At 36.8% G+C, this 13,917-nt stretch overlaps 1 protein-coding gene across 7 annotated transcripts in view; it reads right to left on the bottom strand.

Moving 5' to 3' along the window:
* TBL1XR1 (TBL1X/Y related 1) overlaps positions 1–13,917 on the bottom strand; it is a 180,988-nt gene that overhangs the window by 78,079 nt on the left and 88,992 nt on the right. For 6 of the 7 annotated variants that reach the window (XM_078069013.1, XM_078069033.1, XM_078069021.1 and 3 more), the window contains one exon: positions 10,772–10,840. The exons of the other annotated variant lie outside the window; for it this stretch is intronic. In XM_078069013.1, coding sequence (XP_077925139.1) covers positions 10,772–10,840 — 69 coding nt within the window. The remainder of the gene's footprint in view (positions 1–10,771; positions 10,841–13,917) is intronic. 7 annotated transcript variants of the gene reach the window in all.

The following is a 13,917-nucleotide window of genomic DNA, read 5'->3' as shown; positions in this document are numbered from 1 at the left end:
TGACGGGTGCATGCAAGGAGGAGGCCCAAAGCAGCACAGCAAAGGCTGTGAACACCAAACTGGCACTGGGCGCTAACACTGCCCGTGCCACAGACAAGGAGAACTAAGCACGAAGAACTCCTGTTTGAATTACAAAACAAAGCCCACAACATTCGTAAGATACAATCCAAAATTATTAAACATACACAGAATCAGGAAAATCTGACCAATTCTCGAAGACCAGAATGAGATACCAAACTTAAGATTATCCAGATGTGAGAATTATCAAACAAAAACGTTAAGGTAGCTATTTTAATCCATCCTCCACAAGGTAAAGGTGTATACTTGACAGGAAAGACATAAGCTCTCAGAAGTACAAAGTATAAAAAGAACCAAATGGAAACTACAACTGGGAAAAATCTAGGGAAAAAAATGATTTGACAAGGTAACAAGTACAAAGCAAACACTAATAACTGATTTCCCAAGAAAGAAAGTAACACAGATAAGAAAAATACCTAATTATAATAAAAGAAAATTTTCCTGACATTTTTCATCTTTAGCACTGAACAGTAAACAAAACACAAAACCTAGACTAAAATGCTTTAAGCCTTATTATTCTATCTCCTCCTGAGCTCCTGTGCAAGCTCTCATGATTCATCTCTGAAAAATATTCTGATTCTCTATAATTTGTATGATACAGAATTTTAAAGAATGCTGGACTACATGAGGCCATCTGGTTCAAGTCTTGGTTCTATAACTATGACAAAGTATGTGAGATGGCATCACTTCTCTCAGCTGTAATTCCTTATTTGTAAAATTAGGACCTACTGAGTGAGGACAACTTACTTAGCTTTATGATGAGTCCTGTTGTTAGAGAAGGCAGGTAATTATGTCCTAACAGGACACCTGGAGGCCAGCAGTGAGGAAGTCCAGCCAGCTGTGGGGAACTTAGAGGCCTGCCCTGGCCGCACTCCACATGAAGCCTGATCAAACCAGACCGGCCCAAGATGGCGGATGCCACCACGGGAAACCGCTGACCCAATCAGGAAGAAAATTCAGGAAACCCTGCATCCCTGCCCCACGTAATGAATAGTTCACCCCCTAGTTAACAATCCTCAATAAAAGATAGAAACCCAACCCCACCCCAATCCCCACCCCTCCCCGGGGCGTGCAGCCTATTTGCTCCAGTTTCCTCCCATCCCAGATCTCACACCTCCAAAGTGTGTACTTTCACTTTAATCAACTTTTCTTGTTTGTGTCATTCGTCCCCTGTGTTGTGTGTCTGTCCCTGAATTCTTTCTTATGACAAGAACGTTTGGTGACACCTTAGGAACACAGGCTGGGTCTCTCCCCCAGTTCACCCCCCAGTTCACCTGCCAACACCATGATCTAATTTTAGGAATGCTCTGATGGTCATTCCTATTTCCCCAGGTCTTAGCATTAGCCAAATTCTTCACTGCTCTGATGACTTGTTTCTGGCAGATAAGGAGAACCTACAGGTCAAGCAGCTATGACTAGCAAGGTCTAGGGCAACACTGTCAACAGATATACAACATAAGCCACAATGCAAACCACATTACGTAATTCTGAATTTCTAGTAGTCACATGAAAAATTTAAAGAGAAATAGGGGGCAATTATTCTAATATTATTATTTTACTTGACCCAATATATAGCCCAATAAAATACATATGATATGTACATATTTAACCCAAATGTGATTTCTTGTAACCAAGAATTATCAAACAAAAACGTATACATTGTCTTCAAAATCTAGTATGCATTTTACATTTACAGCATACCTCAACTATGACTAGTCATATTTCAAGTGCTCAGTATCACACATCACCAGTGGCTACAGTATATACTGCGGGTCTAGGTGCGGAGGGGGAAGGGCAGGGGAAGGGGGACACAATGGCAAACAGGGCCAAGATGTCTGGATGAGTCACAGAGTGCACGTGCGTGCACACGAGCGCGCGCACACCCACACACACACAACTATAGACTGGTGGTGATAAAAAGGTCAGCCCTACATGGCAGGTAGATCAGGGAAAGTTTGATTTTGAAATAAATTTCCAGCTCTACTATAAGTAGAGCCCACTCTAAGAAAAAAAAGAAAAGGTAGATAAATGACTTACATATCATTTCAAAATACCTGAATTTAAAGTATTTCTTTTTATGAAAGCTACTGTTTACTTCATCCTATCCACAGCTGTGGGGAAGAAATACCATGTAGGGAATATATTAAAAGGCATTATCAAACAAAATACATTTCTCAATTAAATGGTTTTAAAGATTAGTGAAGGAAACACAAAATATACTTCAAAAGTATACAATATTCAAATCAAATGTTTTATTGTGACTTAGTTTCTGAAATTTTAGCCAAAGTATCAAATCCTTCCTTTGAATGAAAATAACAAAAAACCTTAAGTAAATTTACAAACACTGAAACCTCTACCTATTTTTAAAAGAGATATAATGTCTTTTGTTTTGAAGGACAGTGTAACAATTTTATTCCTTAACTGTTTCTCATGCAAAATAAAGGAAAAGTGGTCTTTTTGAGAACCTAGGGTTCCACCCCAGTTTCATCTTGCCACAGTTCCAATCTTCTCAGAGGTGCAGACATTCTCAACTGTGGAAACAAGACCTGGTTCAGAGCAGACTCTACAATTTATTATCTACGTGATTATAAACAGGAATAATGGATTCCTCATCTATAAAACAGAGATACTAACAACCCCACAGATTACAAAGACATTTAAATAAGATATTTACTCTCTATCACAGAACATTCACTACACCTTCCATTTCTGGTCTGATTTTTATGTACTTTATCATTTTTCAAAAAACTTTTAAATTAATCAAAATGTCTTTCAGTGTCTCCTACACATTTAAATTATTTCTATGTAATCTGTTCTAAATTCACAAACCCTTATGTTCCTAAGTCATTTTTTAAAAGTATCAGATTATAGGGGCGCCTGGGTGGCTCAGTCGGGTAAGCTTCCGATTCCTGATTTTGGTTCAGGTCATGATCTCAGGGTCATTAGTTCATGCCCCGCATTGGTTCCACATTGGTTCCGCACTGGGTGTGGAGGCTGCTTAAGATGTCTGCCTCTCCTGGAGTCTCCCTCTGCCCCTCCCTCACTCTCACTCTCTTAAGAAAAAAAAAAAAGTATTAGATTATAATGAACTCAAAATGATCCCATTAAACGTCTGACTGGAAATAAACATCAAATCAGACTGTCCTTTATACAATACAGTGAAATAAGAACTACAGCGTCTTTTTCTTTTTTTAAAAGATCCTCCTTATAGGAGGAAAACCGTAATCACAGGGAAGGAGAGAAAATAGTCATTGTGAAGATCCCTGTTCCAATGAATCACGGGAAAACAATCAAAAGGTATGACTGAAAGCAACTGGCTTAAAAAGGGCAGAACATGGAGAAGAGAACAAACAGTGCCTATTAAAACCAAAAATTCCTGTCTTTTACATACCAAACTTTACTAAGTTAATTTCTTTTGAGAGCAAAAAATTAAAAGTAACAAAAAAAATGCATTACTATGCATTAGAAAGATGCATGGATTAATGAAAGGAAGGAGGAATGGAAAAAAAGAGAGACTCCTAATGGTTTCATTACACCCAAGAAACTTGCAATGGCCTGTAGTTTCAAATTTTATGGCTATATTGCTAATATGAAAGCATGTGGCCCAACCCTGAATGTGTTAGAATCTAGTAAGACTGAATTTAACAAGTCTGGGCAGTCTGAAAAGTTGGAAATACTTAAAAATAAGGCCATAAAAAAATCAGGGATAGGATACTTTTTGTTTTAACATTATTCCATCAACCACCCATCCTTCTACCTTTATGTGGGTTTTAAATTCTTGCTCTCTCTCTATTCTGGGTTCTGTGAGATAAGAAGAGAGCTAGAGCTAGGTTTTGTTTCTGGTTGCATGGTGCCTATATTAAGAGCTTATGGAAGCAACACCAAAATTACATGAAGCATGAAGATAAAATTTTAAGTAACAAGAGCAACTCACTATAACAAGTTCTACAACATTTAATATAAGGCTTAAATCCATGTAAGAATCCAAGCTTTCTTTGACTTTCAGACGATAGATAATCACAATCTTTCAGGTCCCATTTTAGTTATAGAAGCCTCACATCACATAACAATCATCCAATGGTAAAGATACAGGGGATCAACTCCAACATGTATGTGCTCTGCTTTTCTGAATTCTTTTGTTTTATTGATAAACCAATACATTTTCAAAGAGACAACTGCTCAGACATATACAAAGGTATAAGCCCTTTTGAAAGAAATTGAGCCTGTACGTGTTTTCAGCTTCATCCATTAAGGGGAGGGGGGGAAACCCTAAAGACTAAGAGTTTTTCAATGCAACCATTTTACTACTGATTGAAAATTAGTTCCCCAGAGGCATAAATTCTCAACCAAGAGAAAATACTTCACACAATGCCATATATATGGTAATGCTATTCTTTTTTCACATTTAATAATGCCACTTCAAAATCACAGGACAGTGAAAGATGATAAATAAGGACAATGAACTTTTCTACAATGAAAAGAACAAATTAATTTACAGATGATATGACTAAAAAGTAGATAGTAAAGGGGGGGGCGCCTGGGTGGCTCAGTCGGTTAAGCACCTGCCTTTGGCTCAGGTCATGATTATGGGGTCCTGGAATCAAGTCTCGTATCAGGCTCCTTGCTCAGCGGGGAGTCTGCTTCTCCCTCTGTCTGCCATTCCCCCCGATTGTGTGCTCTCTCTTTCTCACACAGAAGTAAATAAATAAAATCTTTTAAGTAAAAAAAAGTAGACAGTAAAAGGGAACAGATCACTGCTTCTTGGGAGCAACTTCTTGGGATGGTCACAACTCTTTGGGGCCTTATCTTCAATCTAGCAAGCCATAACTTTTATCAGTTCTCTTAGGATAATCAAGTTCTAGGAGAATAGATGTTAACAAAATACACTAGAACAATATAAGAATGAGAAGAATGATTTCCTGATTTACACTGAGAAATCTAACTGCAGCCTGGAATATTCACTGATGCAACAGATGCTAGCGGCACCCAGTCCACAACTCCTCACCACTCAACTTTGCTGAGGAAGTAAGCAGCTTCTTTCCACAAACACCTGAGGGTCATCTCTGGCCACAGGTTAGGTCAGGGAGGAGTTGCTGCGGGGTTCATGTCCTCCCCACCCCAGAGCATAACTCCACAATATGGAATGGGAGTTGGTAGACAAACTACTCCAGCTTCATTGCCCCTGGAGTGCAACAACTCAGAGGCATGTTCTATTCTGTCTCCCAGAGGTACCCACAGGGTGTGAGCCCCAAATGCCCACAACATTACCTACTCTTTAAGGCATCTGTCCTGGCCTCTTTATCTCTTCTTACTTACCCACCACTCCCCATGCCCACAGCAACTTTCTGGGTTCACTTTTCAAGTAAAATAGTTCTATCAAGGGTCTGATTCCATTGAAATCAAATCTAAGACAACTGGTCAGCATGGTTCTTTTCTTAGTAGGAAAATCTCACTGTTAAGCTAAATTAATTTTAAGAAGTTGTGGGATGACTACAGAATCAGAACAAGAGAAAATAGGAGGTATGAAGGATTTGTCAAAAGAGTTGGACAGATTTTCTTGAAAATAAGTATCTTTTGAACAGTTCAAAGAAAAAGATACATAAACAGTTCTAAAACATACAAAATGATGCAAATTAGAACTACAGTGAGATACCATTTCTCATCTATCAGATTAAAAATACACACACACACCCCCACCCTAAAAGTTCTGACTATACACTGTTTGCAAGTGAGTAAGCAGGCAACTGCATACATTGCTGGAAGGAATATAAAATGCCATAATGTTTAAGGGAATTTGGCAAATTGCCTAAAAAAATAACGGATATTTATGATCACACCTAAAACTCCCATTCTTGAAACAGAATGGTACATCCATATAATGGACTATCACACAGCCATGAAAAGGAATGAGGACTGACTATACAGCATTATAAGATGATCTCCAATATAAGTATGTACATGGGTTTGCTTATATTTTTTTAAACTAGCACTATAGATAAAAACCAGTTATCTAGAAGGGGAGTAAGAAAATAAAAATGTATCTTATTTTGAAGTAACATAAACATTTTATATATAATTACAGAACAAAACTAAATCAAAATATTTAAATTCTAAATACTAAAAATAAAATGAAATAAACAGACGTGACTATATAACAAGATGGCAGAAAAATCATACAAGTGGATTTACTTTGAGCACTGTAAAAACAATACTTTGACTGTAAGCCTCAGTGGGACATAGGCCAAAAAAGCAATTTTTAGGAATGTTAGTGGTACTGGTTTAAATAGAGAAATATATATTAAGATAAAAATCAATATTATATATAATAGTTCTATATGATTTTATAAATTTATCTTATGCATTTCACTTATATATTCTATATTTTATATTTTAATAATACATTTATGCTATTTTCTATTACATTTATATCTAATAATACGTAATATTATAAAATATAAAAGAGAAAAGTTTATGTAAAAGCCAACTTAAAAAGGCTCCTTGGCCAAGACCATTTGAGCATCATAAGAATAAAAACTGCAATGCAATAAACATATAAAATATTTAAATCCATGAGCTCAATGACACTTAAAACCCTTGATATAATTAGGATATCAACATCTTGCATGTTCTCACTGAAATAAGAGATCTAAGCAGTGGTCAAAAGTCACCTAATATCACAGAGACAAATATGTACGTCTTAAGGACCTCCTTATGAAATATTCTGTCACCCTGACACCACAAAATAAAGAAAGAAAAACCTGAATTAGATTAAGCTCTTAGATATAACTACTGATTTGCAAAAAAGCACAAGGGAAAGAGAGGCTTTTTACTATAGGGATGCAATTAACAATACACAGAATGAGGAAACCTCACATGGCAAATAAATTAAAAGGGAAAAAATGCAGTAAGTAAAGAGGTAGAAGAGTAAGATGTACATACCAACCAAATATAATGTATGGATTTTGTAGAAACACCATTTATGAGCAAATGAGGAAAACTAAACTAAATGGCTATTTAGTGATATTAAGAAATTACTGTCATGATCTCATATCCATTAGAATGTTCACTACCAAGAAAGAAAGAAAAAAAGAAAGGAAGGAAAGGAAGGAAGGAAGAAAGGAGGGAGGGAGGGGAGAAAGAGAACACCACAGAAAATAACAAGTGCTGGAAAGAATGTAGAGAAAAATCAGAACCCCTATGTACTTTTGGTGGGAATGGAAAATGGTGCGGCCACTCTGGAAAACCATATGGAGGTTCCCATATGATCCAGGAGTCTCATTTCTGGGTATATACCCAAAAGAAGTAAAAGCAGAATCTTGAAGAGAGATTTGCACACACATGTTCAATGCAGCATTATTCACAACAGCCAAAGACTGAAGCAACCTAAATGTTCAATGATGAATGAATAAAGAAAATATGGTATATGCATATAATGGAACAGTCAACCTTTAAAAAGAAGGATATCCTGTCACATGCTATATGCCACAAAACTGATGAACCTAGAGGACATTATGCTAGGTAAGCCAGTCACAAAAGACAAATACTGTATGATTCCACTTATACTGTATAGAGTAGCTAACATCAAACTCCTAAAACCAAAAAGTAAAATAAAATAACTGTTGCCCGCTGCTGCTAAGAGGGGGAAACGGGAGGTTTTTGTTCAATGGGTATCAGTAAGATGAAAAAGTTCTAGAGAACTCTTATACAACAATGTGAATACAGTTAACACTACACTTAAGTGTACGAACTGTGAACTTAAAAATATTTAAGATGGCAAATTTTATGTTTTTTACTACAATTTTTCAAAAGTATATTTAAATCCCTTTTCAATAAAAATTAGTGTCAATTTTTAAAGTGTGACAATGATATTGTATATATTTTTAAGTAGTCTGTATCTTACATAGATACATACTAAAATATTTATCAATGAAGGGCGCCTGGGTGGCTCAGTCGTTAAGTGCCTGCCTTCCGCTCAGGTCATGATCCCAGGGTCCTGGGATCAAGCCCCGCATCGGGCTCCCTGCTCCGCGGGAAGCCTGCTTCTCCCTCTCCCACTCCCCCTGCTTGTGTTCCCTCTCTCGCTGTGTCTCTGTCAAAAAAAATAAATAAAATCTTCAAAAAAAAATAATAAAGTATTTATGAATGAAATCATGTGATACATGTATTGGCTCCAAAATGACTGGGGGGAGGGGGCGGAAGGAGACATGGAACAACGTGGTTAAAGATGACAAAACTGGTGACTACTGCAGCTGGGTGAGAGTTCATTATGCTATTCTGTCTTCTTCAGTGTACGTTTGAAAACGTGCACAATAAAAAGTTAAAATAATACACACTTGCTGGCCAATGGATTCTATGAATACAATGAGATATTTACAGAAAAGAGTATGCAACATTTATTTAGGAAAGTAGCTGTAAATCATAATGATGTAAGGTGCAATTAGAGTTAAAATAACTTGTACCTAGGTAAGTGAAGAGTAAGCTAAAAAGAATAATACAAATCCTTCATCCTTATATCACAAAGTTGAGGGTGGGGGTGGTAGAGTTAAGTTCTACATTCCCACAAAGCATTCCTTTATAGCATTTTCAGGGGAAAAAAATATAGGATACTACATAGCACAGGTTTCACTAAAAACTTGGGCATTTCTCAGGTTCATGAGAAAACTATCACTGTGAACCAATACCTATAAGTGCATTAGCACACCATGCAAATGTGTACAAATGGCTGTGGTGTCCTCAGCTAGACCACAAGCAAGTTTGCTGGGATCTTGGCCTTCTTCATCTCTAACACTAACACTTATTTAGAACATAAATGAACATAAATTTCTGCGATCATGACTTAAAAATGATTTCAGGACTTCTCAACGAAACTGACAATGAAAATAATCTGATTTGAAATACAGTCTAACAGCTGTTCCAGAAACAACACAATGTATAGTCTCTGTGAGGGGCACACTGAAAAATTCACCTGAAGCACTCAGAAGAGAGAACCACTTGCACAGCACCTGCACCTCCGATACCCAAGAGGCCTGCACAATGGATTCTCAAGGGGGACATGCCATGGATTAAGGCTCCAACAATCAAGAAAACCAACGGGTTTCAAATGTGAACTTCAAACATAAAGCCAAGGGCAGGTAATCCAAATGATGGAGTTGATTTACCACAGAGCTGTTTCTTGCATGAGAAACTGTAATGTTCCAAAGGAAACAGCAGATTTAACAGTGGTTAATGAGTCACCCAAGCACCTTAAAGAACCCAGCCAAGTGTCTCATAAATTAATGAAGAACCATGGATCCTTCATGCTAGGTTAAGGCCGTACAAAAAATTCTTATTTTCTTCAACATTCCCCATTAACTGCTGAGAGAAGGAACAGGGAGAGGAAATCTTCCTCTTAAACAACATACTGACAAATCCATCTTTAAAATGAATCATTTCCCAGGAATATGTTCACAGGTGACTCATCTCACCCACCTATCCTGCTTCTAATTAATTTTTAGTAGCTTTTATTTCAGACTGATGCATCTACTATTTCCCACCAAATTCTATGAGCCTTTATCAGTTTCTATAGCTCCCTGATTTAATGTTTAAAATAAAAATTTGAGGGGCGCCTGGGTGGCTCAGTTGGTTAAGCGGCTGCCTTCGGCTCAGGTCATGATCCCAGGGTCCTGGGATCGAGCCCCGCATCGGGCTCCCTGCTCAGCGAGAGCCTGCTTCTGTCAAATAAATAAATAAATAATATCTTTAAAAATAAATAAATTAAATAAAAATTTGATTAATTAAAAATTTTAATAATGTACTATAGAAAATATTTTGAAATAGATTATCGTTAAGTAATTAATTCTAAAAAACCCAAAAAGTAAAAATTCATTCTTCTACATTTATTGAACCCTAAAATACATACCAATACCATTTAGGTAAGGAATTATTTTTTGTATGGGAGAATCATTCTGATTTCAGTTAACAGTAATGAGATCACTTAGCCTACAGTGAGAATAAACTTTAGAAATCTGTCCGATTTTATCATCTAATTTTACATGAGTTTTTGCCAAAAGTCATCCAAGACACACGCAGAAATGAAAGCAAATCTCAACTCCTACAGAGTGGCTTTTGTGCTCTATAACATAGTTCACAGATTGTTATTCCACAGAGAAAGGTTTCTAAAATGATCTTTTTAAATAGTAAGAATGGTTCTCCTGAAAATCATTCACTCTCTAAAAACAGGTAAAATTTTAGCCATTTAATTGCCCATTATCTATAAATATTAAGATAAATACAATATGCAAAAAGACTATTTTAGTAAGATGATTGACAAAAACACAAGAGCTATTATTGAACCTAAGCTTTAGTTTAACAAGAAAATTGTACTCACAAAATAGAGCCCACTTGTTAAAATACAAGATCATTGCTATATAATACTTTTCATCCTGGCAACCATAGCCAAGAGGTTATAAAATCTATGGATAATGGAAATCTGCAAACTATGGGTTCACCCTTTTCTTTTTTAATTAAATAATCAAAAATTACTTTAAGTGCCTTACATTACACATATTTTTTAAAACATTTCTTTACTCCAGGGCATAGATGTAGTTTGTCAAACTGTGAGAAACTTTAAAAATTCTTGATAGATGCTTACAAATAAGAGAATAATCAAAAGACCAATTAAAACACTAGCATTGGGAGTGGGAGGGATTCTTACCATTGGCAGTGCATTGATGTGGGGATGTGCAATTGAATATCCGGTACCGCCAATCACAAGTTGCTGATGCTGAGAAAAAGGAAAGTAAAATATTCAGTGTGCCCTAAAACAAGTTCAGCTTAAGAAATTTCCCATACCCAATTTTCATGTCTCAAATTCTATGTACGTCTGTAAGGTCCCCATCACCAGTGATTATCCTTCTGTCCCTCAACCACTGTCATCATGAACAACAGCAGCAACTTTTGAGTAGTACGTGGCAGGCACTGAATCTTTACAAAATTCCTAAAAGGCTGACACAATGAATAAAATCAGACTGGAAGAGATGAATTTGCACAAAGTGTACACTCACCCCCATTCAACTTAACTTGTGCAAATACTACTGCAACAGGGCCCAGGATAGTGTGTTCATAATCTAGGCTCATGAGCCATAAAGACTGGTATCAACTGATCTTCCACATATTCTGTTTAATAAAGACAAATGCATGACTGATTTCAAGGTTCCATCTCTTCAGAGTTTACGTTTTACAGAGTTTACCCAGTCATCTGAATTGCTAAGCCACAGCACGTTATTTTCTGTGAGCCTTGTGTGTCAATATACGAGGGTTTTTCGCACACCCCGTCATGGCAGCGGCTCTCAGGTGGAATGCTGACCATGGCAGATTCCCCCAGGTGCTGGGCTCGAGGACAATTTCATGCGAGAGGGCAAGCGGACGCCACAGAAAGAAAGCAGGAGCTTTACCTCCTATACCTCACTGGTGAATTAAGTCAGTAAACACTAAAAAGATAACTAAGCAAATACACTGAATAACTGGAGAAAGAATTTAATCCCTTGAAGTTTGCTCCTCTCTGATCTTATGTTTAATTGACTAGAACTCTCATTTGTGCTCACTGCCAACTCCATGGCCATACTAAACTTCAGTGCTACTATAGCACTCCAGGTAGGCAAGTTATAATACCTAGGAATTAAAATAATATTAAACATGGCACACACACTGAAATTATAGATAGCTCCGTCAACACACAATATCCCACCAGTCACTGGTGCTTCAAGACACTGGGGTGACCACCAAGGTGTTTTGGCACGAGACACTTGTGAAGTAGCTGGAAGACCCTTTCTAACACCTACCAAAGAAATGTTCTACAGACATCATGATTGAGTCCAAACAAATTTCCACTAGGCTCTGTTTACCTCCAGGTTATCTGTTACAAACATCAATTGTTCTATCATTAAGATTTCGTGAATTTTTGAGTTATAAGCTATATAGGGCTACTTATTATCCAAAAACTGGCAGAGTACCCTTATCAGAGAAAAGTTCTGGCATACATTCATTCTACTTATTTATAAATAATTAACATGTGCTATTGAATCACATACATTTTAAAACACAGAAAACAAAAGTAAAAAAAAAAAAGATGTGTGCTTATATGTCAAATATCCTTCTAGATAATCTCTTATAATTTTAACCATCTTCTAAAATTATTAGATCGTGGCAGGTGAAAAGCTCATTCCAGTGGTTTAAGTATCAACTCTACCATTATCTTGTTTCCTAATCCTAGTCACGTTTCTTACATTCACATTTTTTCTTTTGTAGAAATCTTTAAATTATTAGTCTGTTTTGTGGGGTCTGATTGAAACTAGATAATATGAGCCATAAATCTATGGTCAAACACAAGTAAACATAAAAGTAAGCTCAGACACATGGCGAGTCCCAGAAATGGAGTGAAGGACTGGGAAGGCCACTGCTGCTTGGTGGGGCTTCCACTCTTCCAAATCCCTTTATGCGCCACCTTAGACAGGACTTTCTGACATCGGACTGAATAAGCGTACAAATTTGAACCCCTATGTTAAATATTAATATTTAATTTTTAAAATTTAAAAATGAACATAAATAGACTAATAGAGCCCTGTACCCAAATGGATACTTGTTTTCATTACTAGAGTGTATGCACACATACCACACAGAAACTCACACAAATCTACCTTTGGAAAATTCTAAATTAGATCATTCGAGTTGCTAGTCTTTCTGTTCCTCCTCTGCTTGATTCTCTTCTCTTAGTTTTCTGTGATTAGTGAGTCTTACTTTCATCACACTCATACAGGTCTTTAATCTCAGTTTTCTCCGATTATCCTTTCTCTACTTTTATTTTCTTCATTGATTCATTTAGCTTTTCCTTCTAGAGTATACCTCCTTAAGGGAAAGGGTCATAATAGTAACTTCATAAACATTTAAGTAGTTAAATAAATCTCTCATTCTAGGATTTGAAGGGAAAATAAATCAGTGGAAAACGATATGTCAACAGGTATGCCCATTTGCACATTACAATACAATCTGAAAAATTGAGGAATTACCTTTTTTAAAAAAAATTTCTTTATTCCAGAGAAAGAGAGATTGAGTAGGGGGAGGGACAGAGGGAGAGAATCTCCAGCAGACTTCCCGCTGAGCATGGAGCCCGACGTGGGACTCCATCTCACCACCCTGAGGTCACGACCTGAGCTTCGAAACCAAGAGTCAGACACTTAATCGACTGAGCCACCCAGGCGCCCCAAAACAGAGGGATTTTGAAAATATTTTGGTTTCTACATTAGCTGTTTTCCTAGTCAACTCATTTAGCCATGTCCTGGTCATTGTGGAGTGCATTTATAAAGCATATCACATAATTCTTCAGCTTACGAAATAGATTATCTGAATTTTAAGATAGAATTATATATTCTACAAAAGAATTACAAAAATCTAAGGTGTATTTAAGATAATCTGACAAAATGTATATTAAAACTATTTGTACTAAAGTAATTCAAGTCATCCAAAAAAACCAAAATATGTATCCATTACACTTGCCTTTATAATCTCACTTGCCCCACATCTCCTATGCTTACCATAGCATGTCACCGGAAGTCCCTCTTGTTTTCTGCACACCTCTGCTGCCATAACATTACTCATTCATCTACCAGAAATTTCCTTCTACTATCGTTCTGGCCACAAATCTAGCCCATCTCTTTCAAGATTCAGCCCAAATCAGCTTCCTCCCTTGATTATTTACCCCACTACCCACTGAGACACATATGATCCTCCTTTATTACAACTGTGTAGTGCCTCATTCTCTTATCATGCCTCCCCTACCAGACTTCTTAAGACCAGGGACTTATT

This window comes from Halichoerus grypus, chromosome 1 (genome assembly GCF_964656455.1).
Source record: "Halichoerus grypus chromosome 1, mHalGry1.hap1.1, whole genome shotgun sequence".
Taxonomy (NCBI): domain Eukaryota; kingdom Metazoa; phylum Chordata; class Mammalia; order Carnivora; family Phocidae; genus Halichoerus; species Halichoerus grypus.
This window is presented reverse-complemented; position numbering and strand designations above follow the sequence as displayed.